At 43.0% G+C, this 14,683-nt stretch overlaps 1 protein-coding gene across 1 annotated transcript in view; it reads left to right on the forward strand.

Moving 5' to 3' along the window:
* Positions 1-14,683, forward strand: part of ISY1 (ISY1 splicing factor homolog) — a 29,184-nt gene that overhangs the window by 12,767 nt on the left and 1,734 nt on the right. The window contains exons 7-9 of the mRNA XM_044252898.1: positions 4,040-4,157; positions 9,709-9,831; positions 10,615-10,736. Of these exons, the coding sequence (XP_044108833.1) occupies positions 4,040-4,157; positions 9,709-9,831; positions 10,615-10,736 (363 nt within the window). The remainder of the gene's footprint in view (positions 1-4,039; positions 4,158-9,708; positions 9,832-10,614; positions 10,737-14,683) is intronic.

The raw sequence follows: 14,683 nt of genomic DNA on the forward strand, positions 1-14,683 counted from the left end.
ATGGTAAGTATACTCTTAATCCCCCTCACCTGTTTTACCCATTCTCCCTCCCAGCTCCACTCTAGTGACCCTCAGTGTGTTCTCAATATTTAAGAGTCTGGTTTTTTGTTTATTTCTTTTTTTAATTTGTTCATTTGTTTCTTAAATTCCACATATGGGGAAAGTCATGGCATTTTTTTCCCCTCTAATTGACTTATTTTACTTACCATGATAACCTACAGATCCATCTATGTTGTTACACATGGGAACATTTCTTTCATTTTTATGGCTAATAGTCCATTGTGTATATATATATTTCTATTTATATATATTTCTTTATATATATGTGTGTGTGTGTGTTTGTGTATCCCATGTCTTCCTTATCACTTTAACAGTCAGTGAACCCTTGGGTTGCTTCCATATCTTGGCCACTATGAATAGTGCTACAATAAATATAAGAGTGCATATATCTTTTCAAATCAGTGTTTTCGTTTCTTTGAGTAAATATCCAGTAGTGCCATGACTGAAACATACGGTAATTCTATTTTTAATTTTTTTAGGAACCTCTGTACTGTTTTCCACAGTGGCTATACCATAGTGTGAATTCCCACCAGCGTGCAAGAGGGTTCTTTTTTCTCCACATCTTTGCCAATAGTTGTTGTTTCTTGTATTTTTTATATTAGCCATTCTGACAGGTGTGAGTTGATATCACACACTGGTTTTGACTTCTATTTCCCTGATATGTGTGATGTTGAGCATCTTTTCAGTGTGTCTGTTGGCCATCTTTATGTCTTTGGAGAATGTTCCTGTCCTCTGCCCATATTTTAACTGGATTATTGTTTTTGGGTGTTGTTAATTTCTAATATTTTGGATATTAACCTCTTTTTTTATTTGGATATTAACCTCTTATGGGATATATCATTTGCAGATATCTTCTCCCATTCAGTGTATTGTCTTTTAGTTTTGTTGTTTCCTTTGCTGTGCAGAAGCTTTTATTTTGATGTAGTCCCAGTAGTTTGTTTTTGCTTTTATTTCCTTTGCTTCAGGAGCCCTATCTAGAAAAATGTTGGTATGGCTGATGTCAGAGATATTACTGTCTGTGCTCTCTTCTGGGACTTTATGGTTTCAGGTCTCACTTTTAGGCCCTTAACCCATTTTGAGTTTATTTTTATGTATGGTGTAAGAAAGCAGTCCAGTTTCATTCTTCTGCATGTGACTGTCCAGTTTTCCAAACATCGTTTGTTGAAGAGACTGTCTTTTTACCGTTGGATATTCTTGCTTCCTTTGTCAAGCGTTAACTGACCGTCCAATCCTAGGTTTATTTCTGGGCTCTCTGTTGTGTTCCATTGATTTATGCATCTGTTTTTTGTCACAGCCCTACTGTTTTTATTTATTATAGTTTTGTAGTATATCTTGAAATGTGGAATTCAGCTTCGTTTTTCTTAAGATTACTTTGGCTATTTAGGATTTTTGTGGATCTAAATAAGTTTTGTAATTATTTGTTCTAGCGTTTTGAAAAACATTGCTGATATTTTGATAGGGATTGCATTAAGTCTGTAGATTGTGTTGGGTGTTAATTTTAACAATATTAATTCTTCTTGTACATGAGTGTGAAATGTTTTTTCATTTGTCTCCTTCAGTTTCTTTTTCTTTTTTTTTTATAAGATTTTATTTATTTGACAAAGAGAGATCACCAGTAGGCAGAGAGGCAGGCAGAGAGAGAGGGGGAAGCAGGCTCCCCACTGAGCAGAGAGCTCGATGCAGCACTCTATCCTAGGACCCTACGATAATGACCTGAGATGAAGGCATATTCTTAACCCACTGAGCCACCCAGGTGTCCCAAATCTTCAATTTCTTTTATCAGTGTTTTATAGTTTCAGAGTATAAGTCTTTGACTTCCTTGGGTAAGTCGATTCCTAGGTATTTTATAATTTTTGCCGCCATTCAACATGAGTGTTTAATGTATTTCTTTTTAGAGTTTTTTTTAAAGATTTTATCTTTAAGTAATCTCTACACCCAACATGGGGGTTGAACTTACAACCCAGAGGTCAAGAGTTGCATGCTATACCGATTCAGCCAGCCAGGTGCCCCTCTTTCTAGAGCTTTTTAATGCTTACCAATTCTATTTCCATTTCCTATGTGTAAAAGTAATACATTTAGAGTCTTAGTTTCACAAGATGAGAGGAGTTCTGGAGATGAATGGTTGTGAGGGTTACATGATAGTTGCAAACGTATTTAATGTCACTGGACTGTCCACTAACAGTGGTTAAGACGGTACATTTTGTTATCTATATTTTACCACAATAAAAAAGAAAAGAAAAAGTAGTACATTATCATTAAGGTCAGAAAAGTATAAAGAAGCAGAGCATTCAGTCGGAATGCCATTACCTGGATGCAGCTTGAATAGTTCCTTCTGTTGTTCTTCTGTGAATGCCAATGACTGAGATCGTACTTACTGTCTGTACAACTTTGGTTGTAGCATTTGTGCTTCTTTCCAAAATGGTAGCATTGGTTATGTAGATACTACATAGCTCTGTGCAAAAACAAACAAACAAAAAACAAAAAAAAAAGAGCAAGAGAGAAAATATAAAAATTATAAAATATTTAAAACTTTGTTATGTTCTGTGCATGATATAGAGTATATTTTTCTAGCCCACAGAGCTGCTACTGAGATTTTCTACTTATCTAATTTTTATCCTATGAATATATATGTTCATTTTTACAGAGATTATTTCTTATTCTAACCATGTGCTTTGTTCACTTAACAAAGTCTCACTTAACAAAGTGTATCAGCAGCATATTTTCATGTCAATAGTCATTTGTATCACTATTTTAAAAAGCATTTTTGAGAAAGTTGGAAAATTAATACAGAGAATTCTTATATACCATTCATACAGATTTACTTGCCAGATTTACTTTGTCATTTTCTGTGTGTCCCTTCAGATTTATTTTTTCTGAACCATTTGAAGCTTGAATACATCATGCTTCCTATCCCTTAATACTTAATATCTCTGTGTATATTTTCTTTTTTCCTCACTCTGTCTGTATTTTCTTTTTTAAAGATTTTATTTAATTATTAGAGAGAGAGTGTGTGTGTTAGCACACGAGCAGGAGGAGCTGCAGACAGAGAGGGAGAAGCAGGCTCCCCACTGAGCAGGGAACCGGACACAGGGCTCGATCCCAGGACTCTGGGATCATGACCTGAGCCGAAGGCAGATGCTTAACTGACTGAGCCACTCAGGCGCCCCTCTCTGTGTATTTTCTAAGAGTAAGAACATTCTCCTTACATAACCATGGTGGAATTATCAAGTGTAAGATATTTAACTTTTTTTTAAAGATTTTTTTTTTTTTGACAGAGAGAGCATAAGCAAGGGGAACAGGAGAGGGAGAAGCAGGCTTCCTGCCAAGCAGGGAGCCTGATGTGGGGCTTGATCCCAGGACTCTGGGGTCCCATGACCTGAGCTGAAGGTGGACACTTAACCGACTGAGCCACCCAGTCGCCCCAAGACATTTACCTTTGATACAATCATTTTATCCATCCTTCTTGGCTGTTTCACTGATTTTCCCAGTAATCTTTTTAGCATTTGCCCCTTTAAGACAGGACCTAGTCCAGGGTCACATACTACATGTAGCTGTTGATATGATCATCTTTGATGGATAGAATTCTCTCTTCAGGATGTATCTCATTTGTCTTTTACTGCCTTGTCATTGAAGTTGTTTGCAATTGTTTCTTTAAGCTTTTGTCACTTGGGTCACATCATAAGTGTTATCCTAAGGTGATACGAAAGTTTTATAAGAATCATCATTTTTAAGGCATAGAATATTTTCCATCCTTGAGTATGCTGAAATTTACTTAAATCGTCCTCGTGCTGTTAGGTATTTAGTCTGATTTTATTTTATTTTTATTTAGGCTGATTTTAATTTATAAAAAAAAATTTATGAAAAAAATTTATGAAAAAATATTTTTCTCTGTACATCAGTGTTTTCCCACTTTCAAGTATATTTGCAAATATGTGAACTAAAAGATCAGATCCATTTTCTCTTTTTCCTTCCCAATAAGAAAGTTGGCCCTAAAATGCTGGATCATGAAGGGAAAGAAGTCCCAGGAAATCGAGGTTACAAGTACTTTGGAGCAGCTAAAGATTTGCCTGGTGTCAGAGAGCTTTTTGAAAAAGAGCGTAAGTAACTGCTAATGTTTGTGATGTAGTTTGTGATGATGTAATGTAGTTTTAGCCTCTGATTGCTAGTGATCATCATAACACACCTGTAGGCTAGGTGTTCTTCCTGTATTGTTCCTCAGGTGCTCCACAGTGATGTCAGAATTATTGTCCCCAGATTTGAGAGGAAGGGAAGCAGGCCCTCTGCAGAGAACCTGATGCAGGGCTTGATCCCAGGACTCTGGGATCATGACCTGAGTGAAAGGCAGAGGCTTTAACCCACTGAGCCACCCAGGTGCCCCTTATTGTCCCCAGATTTCAAATGAGAAACTGTAAGTACTAGTAGTTGAAGTTGTAGGCCCAGGGCGCACAGGTGGGCCTGGGAGGTGGCTCCAGAATTGACTGGCACCAAATTCTCACCCTTGGCACGTGCCAGTCTCTCAGCCTAAATGTTTCCCTGTTTGAGGTTTCCTTAGATTATCAGGACAGACTCTGATGTTCACTGAAACAGCTTCCTGTTTCAGTTACTTATTAGTTGAAAAGCCCTACCTGAAGAACACGTACAACCTTGGGCCAAACCCCAGGAGGTATAAATGGAGAAAAGTGGAAAGGCTGGGGTGTCTGGGTGGCTCAGTGGGTTAAGCCTCTGCCTTCTGCTCGGGTCATGATCATGGGGTCCTGGGATTGAGCCCCGCATAGGGCTCCCTGCCTCGCAGGGAGCCTGCTTCCCTTCCTCTCTCTCTGCCTGCTTCTCTGCCTACTTGAGATCTCTCTCTCTCTGTCAAATAAATAAATAAACTTAAAAAAAAAAAAAAAAAGTGGAAAGGCTTTGTGTGGACTCCCGCTGCTGGTCCCCTTCACCTGACCTGCCTTCTCTCTCCATGGCCTTGGAGAGGCCAAACCTTGTCAGTCAAACCTTGGCCTTCCAAAATGCATTTGGAAACCACTAGCCTGGAGTGTTTGTGGATTTTAATTTTGCCTTTTAAAAAAGTAGTCTGAACTCTTTATACAAAGAAGTATGAATAGCAGAGAAGACACTAGTATTCTCACCACTGTTAGGATTCTGCCCCATTTCCTTCCAATCAGCTTTTCTGTTTGTTTAAAAATATAATTCTACCTAGGGACACCTGGGTCGCTAAGCAGGAAGCCTGCTTCTCCCTCTACCACTCCCCCTGCTTGTGTTCCCCCTTTTGCTGCATCTCTCTCTGCCAAATAAATAAATAAAATCTTAAAAAAAATGCAAACAAATACAAATACAGTTCTACGTATATTTTAAATTAATTATGCCCAAACTGTTTTGCCTGTGTTATTAACAACACTTAAAAAGAACTCAGGGGGCAGTGCACCTGGGTGGCTCAGTTGGCTAAACACCTGACTCTTGATTTTGGCCCAGGTCATGATCTCAAGGTCATGAAGTTGAGCCCTGCGTCAGGCTCTGTGCTTAGTGGGGAGTCTGCTTGGGATTCTCTCTCCCTCTTCCTCTGCCCCTCCCCTCTCTAAAAAATAATCTTAAAAAATAATAATAATAACAATGTAGGGGGTGCTTGGCTGGCTCAGTAGGTAGAGTGTGGGACTCTTGTGAGTTTGAGCCCCGTGTTGGGTGTAGAGATTATTTAAAAATAAAATCTTAAAAAATATCTTAAAAAAAAAATTCAGAGCTTAAGTATCATGTTCATTATGAAATTAATATAATTTTATTACAGAGAAGTTGCAAAATACAGAAAATCAGAAAACCTGTCCATATTTTCACATCTTATAAATGACAGTTGTTGACATGTTGGGGCATATTTTCTTCAGTTTTTAAAGGGAAATGACAATCCAACATATTGGTCAAAAAATCAAAGCTAATAATTTAAGAAGAGAAAATTCATGTGAATGAAAATACGTATGTGGGGGGGCTCCTATACTGAGGTTATACTGTACATATTACTTTTTAAAATTTGCATTTTTCTAAAAAAGTCAGTTGTAGGGGCGCCTGGGTGGCTCAGTGGATTAAGCCGCTGCCTTCAGCTCGGGTCATGATCCCAGGGTCCTGGGATCAAGCCCCACATCGGGCTCTCTGCTCTGTGGGAAGCCTGCTTCCTCCTCTCTCTCTGCCTGCCTCTCGCCAACTTCTGATCTCTGTCTGTCAAATAAATAAATAAAATAAATCTTTAAAAAAAAAAAAAAAGAGCACATTTAAAAAAAAAAAGTCAGTTGTAGATTTTTTTTAGAAAGGCAAGTGCTTTGGTCTTTTTTTTTTTTTTTTTTTTTAAAGATTGTTTATTTATTAGAGACAGAGAGAGTGCACAAGCAGGAGGAACAGCAGGCAGAGGGATAAGCAGCGGGGTGCTCCACCCCAGGACCCTGAAATCATGATCTGAGCTGAAGGCAGACAGTTAACCAACAGAGCCACCCAGGTACCCTGAAAGTGCTTAAGTCAGTCTTAATGAGTATAATTCAAATAGCACTGTCCCCTGGGTCTCCCCCATCCCTGTGCCCCTGGATAACTGGTAATCATAATTATCTGATTTGGTACATTCCCTTCCAGGCTTTTTTTAAAATGCACTTACATGGGGCACCTGGGTGGCTCAGTGGTTTAAGCCTCTGCCTTCAGCTCAGGTCATGATCTCAGGGTCCTGGGATCGAGCCCCACGTCGGGCTCTCTGCTCAGCAGGGAGCCTGCTTCCCCCTTCTCTCTCTCTGCCTGCCTCTCTGCCTACTTGTGATCTCTCTCTATCAAATAAATAAATAAATAATCTATAAAAATCATTAAAAAAATAAAATAAAATAAAATGCACTTATATGCTTATGTCATCAGCTAAATTTCATCATTATAAGTGACAGATGACTCAACCCCAGTTCTGTTTAGGCAGAAAAGTGAATTTATTGACTCACATAACTGAAAAGCCCACGGGTGGTTTGTCTTCAGGAAAGGCTGATACCGGGTCACATTTCCTCCATGTTTAGTTTTGACTTCCAGTCTATGAGCTTGTTTCTCTCTCTAGCTCTCTGCTTGTGGTGGCAAGTGGTCCATCATCAGTTTATGCTTTGTCCTCTCTCTGTAAGAGATTTTCGCCCCCCCGAAGTGGTTAAAGCGAAACACCTAGAATTACTCTGGTTGGCTTGGATTGGATCCTAGGTCCATCCTTGAACCAGCCCCTGTGATGGGGAGGGCTGCGATGTTCTGAGCCAGCCAGGTTTTAGCCCTGTACCCTGTCCTGGGTGCAGCCAGAATTGTCACAGGACAGGGACCAAGAGTGGTGCAGGGTTGGACAGGCTTGCCATCACCAGCGTCAGGGTGATGTGTGGAAGACTGCCAAGACCCAGTGGCACTCCCATACCTGTTGTGCCATGTTCTGTGTTGATATCCTCCCATTGTTCTGCTTAGAACTCTGTGAATGGATGTGAAGGATTAAAGCATAGAGGATATGAATTAGCCATACATTATGTAACTATTCATTCACTGGAAGACCTTTAGCTATTTCTAGTTTCCCATAATTGTAAAATTTTTGCAGATCTGAAGGTTAAAAGTTTATTATTTTTACTTTTTATTCCCTTAATTTACTAATGAAATTAATAATTGAATTCAGTTACTAATTGAAAATTTTTGTAAAAGATTTTATTTATTTGACAGAGATCATAAATAGGCAGAGAGAGAGGAGGAAGCAGGCCCCGTGCTGAGCAGAGAGCCCGAAGTGAGGCTCGATCCCAGGTCCCTGGGATCATGACCTGAGGCAGAGGCCTTAACCCACTGAGCCACCCAGGCGCCCCACTAATTGAATTTTTCTTTTTTTAAAGATTTTATTTATTTATTTGACAAACAGAGATCACAAGTAGGCAGAGAAGCAGGCAGAGAGAGAGGAGGAAGCAGGCTCCCTGCTGAGCAGAGACCTGAGCAGAGACCAGGACCCTGGGATCATGACCTGAGCAGAAGGCAGAGGCTTTAACCCACTGAGCCACCCAGGCGCCCCTAATTGAAATTTTTATACACGCAATATTTTTCTTCTGAAATGATCAGCTTTTACTCTTTCACCTATTGGGTTATCATTTCCCTTTTGATTTTTTTTTTAAGATTTTTATTTATTTATTTGACCGACAGAGATCACAAGTAGGCAGAGAGGCAGGCAGAGGAGAGAGAGAGAGAAAGGGAAGCAGGCTCCCTGCCGAGCAGAGAGCCTGATGCAGGGCTTGATCCCAGGACCCTGGGATCATGACCTGAGCCAAAGGCAGAAGCTTTAACCTACTGAACCACTTAGGTGCCACCCCTTTTGATTTTTTAAATACATTTTTTATTTTTTTAATTTTTGAAAAAAAACATTTTTTTAATTTTTATTTTTAAATTTTTAAATAAACATATAGTGTGTTTTTATCCCCAGGGGTACAGGTCTGTGACTTGCCAGGTTTACACATTTCACAGTACTCATCATAGCACATACCCTCCCCAATATCCATATCCCTACCACCCTATCTCGTCCCCACCCACCCCAGCAACCCTCAGTCTGTTTTTTTTGAGATTGAGTCTTCTATGGTTTGTCTGAAAAAATTTTTAAAATACTTTATTTGAGAGAGAGAGAGAGAGAGAGAGTGAACACAAGTGTGGGGGAGGGGCCCGATGTGGGACTGGATCCCAGGATCCTGAGATCATGACCTGAGCCGAAGGCAGACATGTGAGCGACTGAGCCACTTAGGTGCCCCAAAGATTTTTTTATTTTTAAGTAATCTCTGCACCCAGCATGGGGCTGGAACTCATAACCCTGAGATAGAGAGTTGAACATTCCATCTACTGAGCTAGGCAGGGCCCCCCTCCCTTTTGATTTTTAAGAATTACATAAATATTCTGAGTACTAACCCTTAGTCTGAAAATATTTTCTTCAAGACTTTCTCATTTATCTTTTTGGTTTATTTATAGTTTCTTTTGTCTTATCCATATACTTATGATTTTTCATCGCATTTTTATTAAACCTCATGACATTTCCTGTATTATCAAAACACCTTGTGAAACAGCTATGGGGGGCCATAGGGAACCCCATTCCCCACACATCCTGTCGTTTACAGCCATAGTTATTCCAGGTTTTCACAACTCTGTAAACAATGCACATCTCCGTCCATAGAGCTTTGCCTGCCTTTGTTTTTGTTTTTTGAGTTAGGATAAATTCCTTCTAAATAGGCTAATTGGGTTAAAGGTTTCAAAACTGATTGAGAAAAGGGTGGGTTGTACCACTTAATGTAGTTCTATGGCTAGTATAGGAGGTGCTTATGTTGTGGAGTTTTCTTTCTTTTCTTTTCTTTTTTTTTTTTTTTTGAAATATTTTATTTATTTATCTGACAGAGAGAGATCTCAAGTAGGCAGAGGGGCAGGCAGAGAGAGAGGAAGCAGACTCCCTCCTAGGCAGAGTGTGTGATGCAGGGCTTGATCCCAGGACCCTGAGACCATGCCCTGAGCCGAAGGTAGAGGCCCAACCCCATAAGCCACCCAGGCGCCCATCATGGTGTTTTCTTGAGCGTACTCCCTTGGCCGAGAAACATTGTATGGGATGCAGGCTCGAGTGTGACTGTGGTGATTTAGTTAAGTCGGTGCTGTTTCTTTTAGCTCTTCCTCCTCCAAGAAAGACACGTGCAGAGCTCATGAAAGCAATTGATTTTGAATACTACGGTTACCTTGATGAAGATGATGGTGTCATCGTGCCTTTGGAACAGGACTATGAGAAGAAATGTAGGTCTATGAACAACTCGTTTCATTATAGATGGCATCTGGTTTCCATTCTGTCCTTAGAAAATGGGTTTGTAAGTAGTGCCATATGCCAGAAGCGAGTTTATGTATTGCTGATGGTCTTCAGAAGCCGTGGTCTGCTCATGACTGAACCCTCCATTAACTATGATGCCATCTGGGGCTGTGTGGGGCCAGAAGCAGCAGATGGGGGAAGCCCAAGGGCGACATCGGACCTGTTCCCCACCCACCCGTAATTCATCATCTGGATTCCTTCCCACGTTGGCCTTTCTTGAACTCAGGAACTGGTGCCCATCAAAGTGGCTTTTCAGTCTGCTTTAAACACAGCTAATACATTAACAGTGCAGAGCAAGATGGCTGACCCTGAGCACTTCCTCCACGCCATGTCTTGTAATAACCATTTTCTGGACTGTTCTGAAGCCTCATGACGGCCCCGTGAGGAATCATTAGTGCTGATCTCCCAGTGGTGTGTGGAGCTAGGGCTTTGGTCGGGAGTCTGAGCCTGTTTCCAGCAGCATGTACAGTTGTGTCTCCCTTGTCAACCTGAAGCCACTCAGGTTGCTGAACTTGGGAGGATCTTGGAATGTCCCCTAAACAGCTGCCTTATTGTGACTTCCGGCCAGAGCTGTGGTGTGACCAGACTCTCTCACATCCTGCTCCTGCCCGCCAGAGCAGAGTGGAGGGAGCTCCTCTTGAGAGGGGACACGGGGCCTTGCCCTGCATGGTGGGTAAAGCTAATTCAGAGGCCTGACTCTCCTATTTCTGCAGTCAGGGCCGGGTTGGTGGAAAAGTGGAAAGCAGAGCGAGAGGCCCGGCTGGCGAGAGGAGAAAAGGAGGAGGAGGAGGAAGAGGAGGAAGAGATCAACATATATGCTGTCACTGAGGAGGAGGTACTGTGGGCGGGGGGGGGGGGGGAAACTGGTCCTCACTGCCTTCTGCTCCAAGCCACCAGCAAGACTGGACCTTGGGGGAATCGGTGGGGCGGTAGGAAGCCTCAGCTCACTGAGGAGAGATCAGGGTCAAAGCCCAGCTCTCTGGCTGGGAACTCCTCTTCCTTACCTGGAAGATGGGTATGAGGATTACCTCGCGCATCCCAGGGAGGGTTCCAGAAGGGAATGGCTGTGAGAGTGTGAGAACACTCTGTAATCTGTGCTTTACACCTAGAATTACTTTCCTGCTTCTTAGAGGTAGGTCCCCCTGAATATACTGCTACCCAACTTCTAAACACTTGGGAAGCCATATGAGTTACAGCCCCTATCCCCATTTTTCCTTCTTATTTATCTGTTCACTTATTTATTGTTACTGTGTTTTCAAGCGCAATTATAGATCTGTTGTATTAGTTGCTTTTACTTTATAAAGTACCACAGATGGGGATGCTTAAACACCAGAAATAGGTTTACTCAGTGTTCTAGAAGCTGGAAGTCTGAGCTCAAGGTGTCAGCAGTAGGTCTTGTCATTTCTCTTTAGATGCCAGTCCAGGAGCTCTGCTGCAATCTTAACACCCCCCCATCCCTCCAGGGTAGAGATAGAAACCTACCCAGAGCAGACAAGGCTTTGATGCAGAAGGTCACCCCAAGGGTGGAGCTGTGGTCCTGCCTCGAAGCCAGAGCCTTCTAGTTCCAGGCTCTCCTGAGGGGCCTGCCATGCAGGCCTCACTCCTTGACACATCCAGAGAGAATGAAGTGGATTTGCTGGACTGAGAAGGGGAGGGGCATTACCGCTGTGTGGGCGGAAGGTCAGGTCCTGTATGAGGAGCTTGCTGTGATAACGGTGGCAAAGAAGCAGGCTCAGAGAAGGTTAGCAACTTGTTGGCATCACACATGATATAGCTAACCTGAGGCTTCTAGGCAGGTTTGGCTGATGAGCAGTGGGAAGAGTGAAGCATTTGAAATAAGCTGGCATATGTGCTTGCTTTGGCGGCATATCCACTGAAGTAGACTGGCAGCATGCCCTAGGAAGGTCTCGTCTGGTCTTGTATTTTCTTCTCTTGTTTTTTCTTTTCTTCCTGCCTCCCTTCCTTTTCCCTTTTTTTTCCCCCTAAGTGGAACCCAGCGCAGGGCTTGAACTCAAGACCCTGTGATGAAAACCCGAGTGGAGATTGAGGGTCAGATGCTTAACCATCTGAGCCACCCAGGCGCCCGTACCTAGGAAGGTCTTCTTTAGCTGCAAACATTCATCTGTTCTTTTAGCAGCTGTTGCCTTAATTAGTGGCTACTGTGAGCCAGGCCCATGCTGGGGCCGCAGCAGTAACGGAGCTCTGCTTATAGCTTAAAGTCAGTGAGGAGATAGTCCAGTGGGTAGAGTCAGTGGAAAACAGTGGCTGTCACAGCAGCTCTGAGACAGTGGCACAGGGTGGGGAGAGCCCTTGAAGCCTTAACTGGGGAGCAGCCCATTTAGCTGAGGCCTGGAAGATCAGGAGAAGTTAACCAAGTGAGAGGCAGTGAGGGAAGAGTGTTCTAGGCAGAAGGGAACAGCATGTACTGAGAGACACTGTGGGAGTTGGGGGACAGAGGACAGGCCCATGTGGCTGAAGGACAGTGTGGGCTGCTGGTGGGGAGAGGAGAGGAGGTGGGAGAGAGGGGCAAGGCAGGACAAGTGAGCGCCCCAGCTTTATAGGGAGGAGGCTTTGCCTTTATCCGGAGAGCAGTGGCAGGCCTCCAAAGGTTGTTGTGGGTTGTTTTTTTGTTTTTTTTTTTTTAAAGATTTTAGTTATTTATTTGAGAGAGAGGAGAGAACGAACATGAGGCAGAGGGAGAGGGAGAAGCAGACTTTCCACTGAGCAGGGAGGCTGTTGTGGGACTCAATCCCAGGACCCTGAGATTATGACCCCAGCGGAAGGCAGCCACTTCACTCACTGAACCATCCAGGTGCCCCAAGTGTTTTTGTTGTTGTTATTGTTGTTGTTGTTTTAAATAATTTACAGGAATGGTAGCACAGAGGGTCCTATGTATCCTTCACCCAGTTTTCCCCAATGGTTACATCTTCCAGAATTAATAGTACAATATCCACGCTGCAGGACAGAGTTGGGGTAATGAGTACATAGAGTTTGGTGTCTTCTATCACGTGTGGATTTGTGTAACCACCATTTCTTTCTCTCTCTCTCTCTCTCTTTTTTTTTTTTTTAAGATTTCTTTATTAGAGCACGTGCGGTGGGGAGGCAGAGGGAAAGGGACAGAGAGTCTTAAACAGATGCTCTGCTCAGCACGGAGCCCAATGTGGGGCTCGATCTCACAAACCTGAGATCAGGACCTGAGCCAAAACCAGGAGTTGGTCACTTAACTGACTGTGCCATCCAAGTGCCCCTGTAACCACCATTTCAGTCAAGATACAGAGCTGTTCCCTCTCTGCACTGCTCCCTTAGAGTCACACCTCCCTTCTTCCTCCATCCCTCACCCCTGGGTCTTGTAAACTCCAGTCTGTTCTCTTTCTCTGTAATTCTGTCATTTTGAGAATGTTTCATAAATGAAATCATACCTTATGTCACCTTTGAGGATGGTTCCGACACTCAGCACAGTGCCCTTGAGATCCATTGAAATTGTTGGGTTCAAGAGTTCATTCCCTTTTATTGCTGGATAGATTCCATGTAGAGAGAAGTATGTGAGTGGTAAGTGGGCAGGTCAGCGCAATTTATTTTATTTTTTTTTAAAGATTTTATTTATTTATTTGACAGAGATCACAAGTAGGCAGGGAGGCAGGCAGAGAGAGAGAGGAGGAAGCAGGCTCCCTGCTGAGCAGAGAGCCCGATGCGGGACTCGATCCCAGGACCCTGAGATCACGACCTGAGCCAAAGACAGCGGCTTAATCCACTGAGCCACCCAGGTGCCCGGTCAGTGCATTTTCACAAGGCAAACAACCCCGTGGAGCAAATACCCGGTCATGAAACAGAACATGACCATGACCGGCACCCTAGAAGCTTGCTTCCGCCCCAGTGGGTGTTACTCTCCTGACCTCGGATAACCCTTAAGCTCTTACCTATTTCTGAAATTGACGTTTGCCAGTGGAATCATGCATACTCTTTAGTGTCTCATGGTCATGGTTATCTGTTTAGTGCCCAGTACCAAATGAGGCTGCCGTGGCCTTCCTCGTTCACAGGGAGCTGTTTATGTTGCATGTACATGGAGGAGCGGAATTATCAGGTCGTAGGGGAGGCACATGCTAGGCTTCAGAAGATGCGGCTGAACCATTTCCTGGGGTGCTAGGCGTATTTGCCCTCCTGCCAGCAGCATCCAAGACGTTCCACTGAAGAGTCTCCAACCCTGGGCAGCGGGTGTGCCAAGAGGCCAGTGCGGGCCACCCGGGGCCTCCCAGGGGTCCTTGCTGCTCAGGTCTCCCAAGCCACAGTATTTCCTTAGGTGATTAGTAATCTCTCTTGACTCAAGTGCAGCCTCTGAATTGGCCTTTTTTTCTCTATGTGATCTTCATTAAACAAAATAGAGAACATGTACGAGGTTCAAAAGCCAAAAAAATAAAATAAAATAAAGATCAACAAAAATTCTGTAGGTCTCTTAGTGCAGAGATGCGCTTGGTTCTCACAGCTCTCGCTAGTTTCTGTTCCTGTTTTCTTTCCTCAGACAAAAGGTGGCATCATTTACACATAGCTTCATTGCTCTTTATTTTTTATTTTATTTTTTTTAAAAGATTTTATTTATTTATTTGACAGACAGAAATCACAAGTATGCAGAGAGGCAGGCAGAGAGAGAGGAGGAAGCAGGCTCCCTGCTGAGCAGAGAGGCGCCCCCTCATTGCTCTTTAAATAGTTAATGGTGGGGGCGCCTGGGTGGCTCAGTGGGTTAAGCGTCTGCCTTCGGCTCAGGTCATGATCCCAGGGTCCTGGGAT

Source organism: Neovison vison, chromosome 6 (assembly GCF_020171115.1).
Source record: "Neovison vison isolate M4711 chromosome 6, ASM_NN_V1, whole genome shotgun sequence".
Classification (NCBI taxonomy): Eukaryota; Metazoa; Chordata; class Mammalia; order Carnivora; family Mustelidae; genus Neogale; species Neogale vison.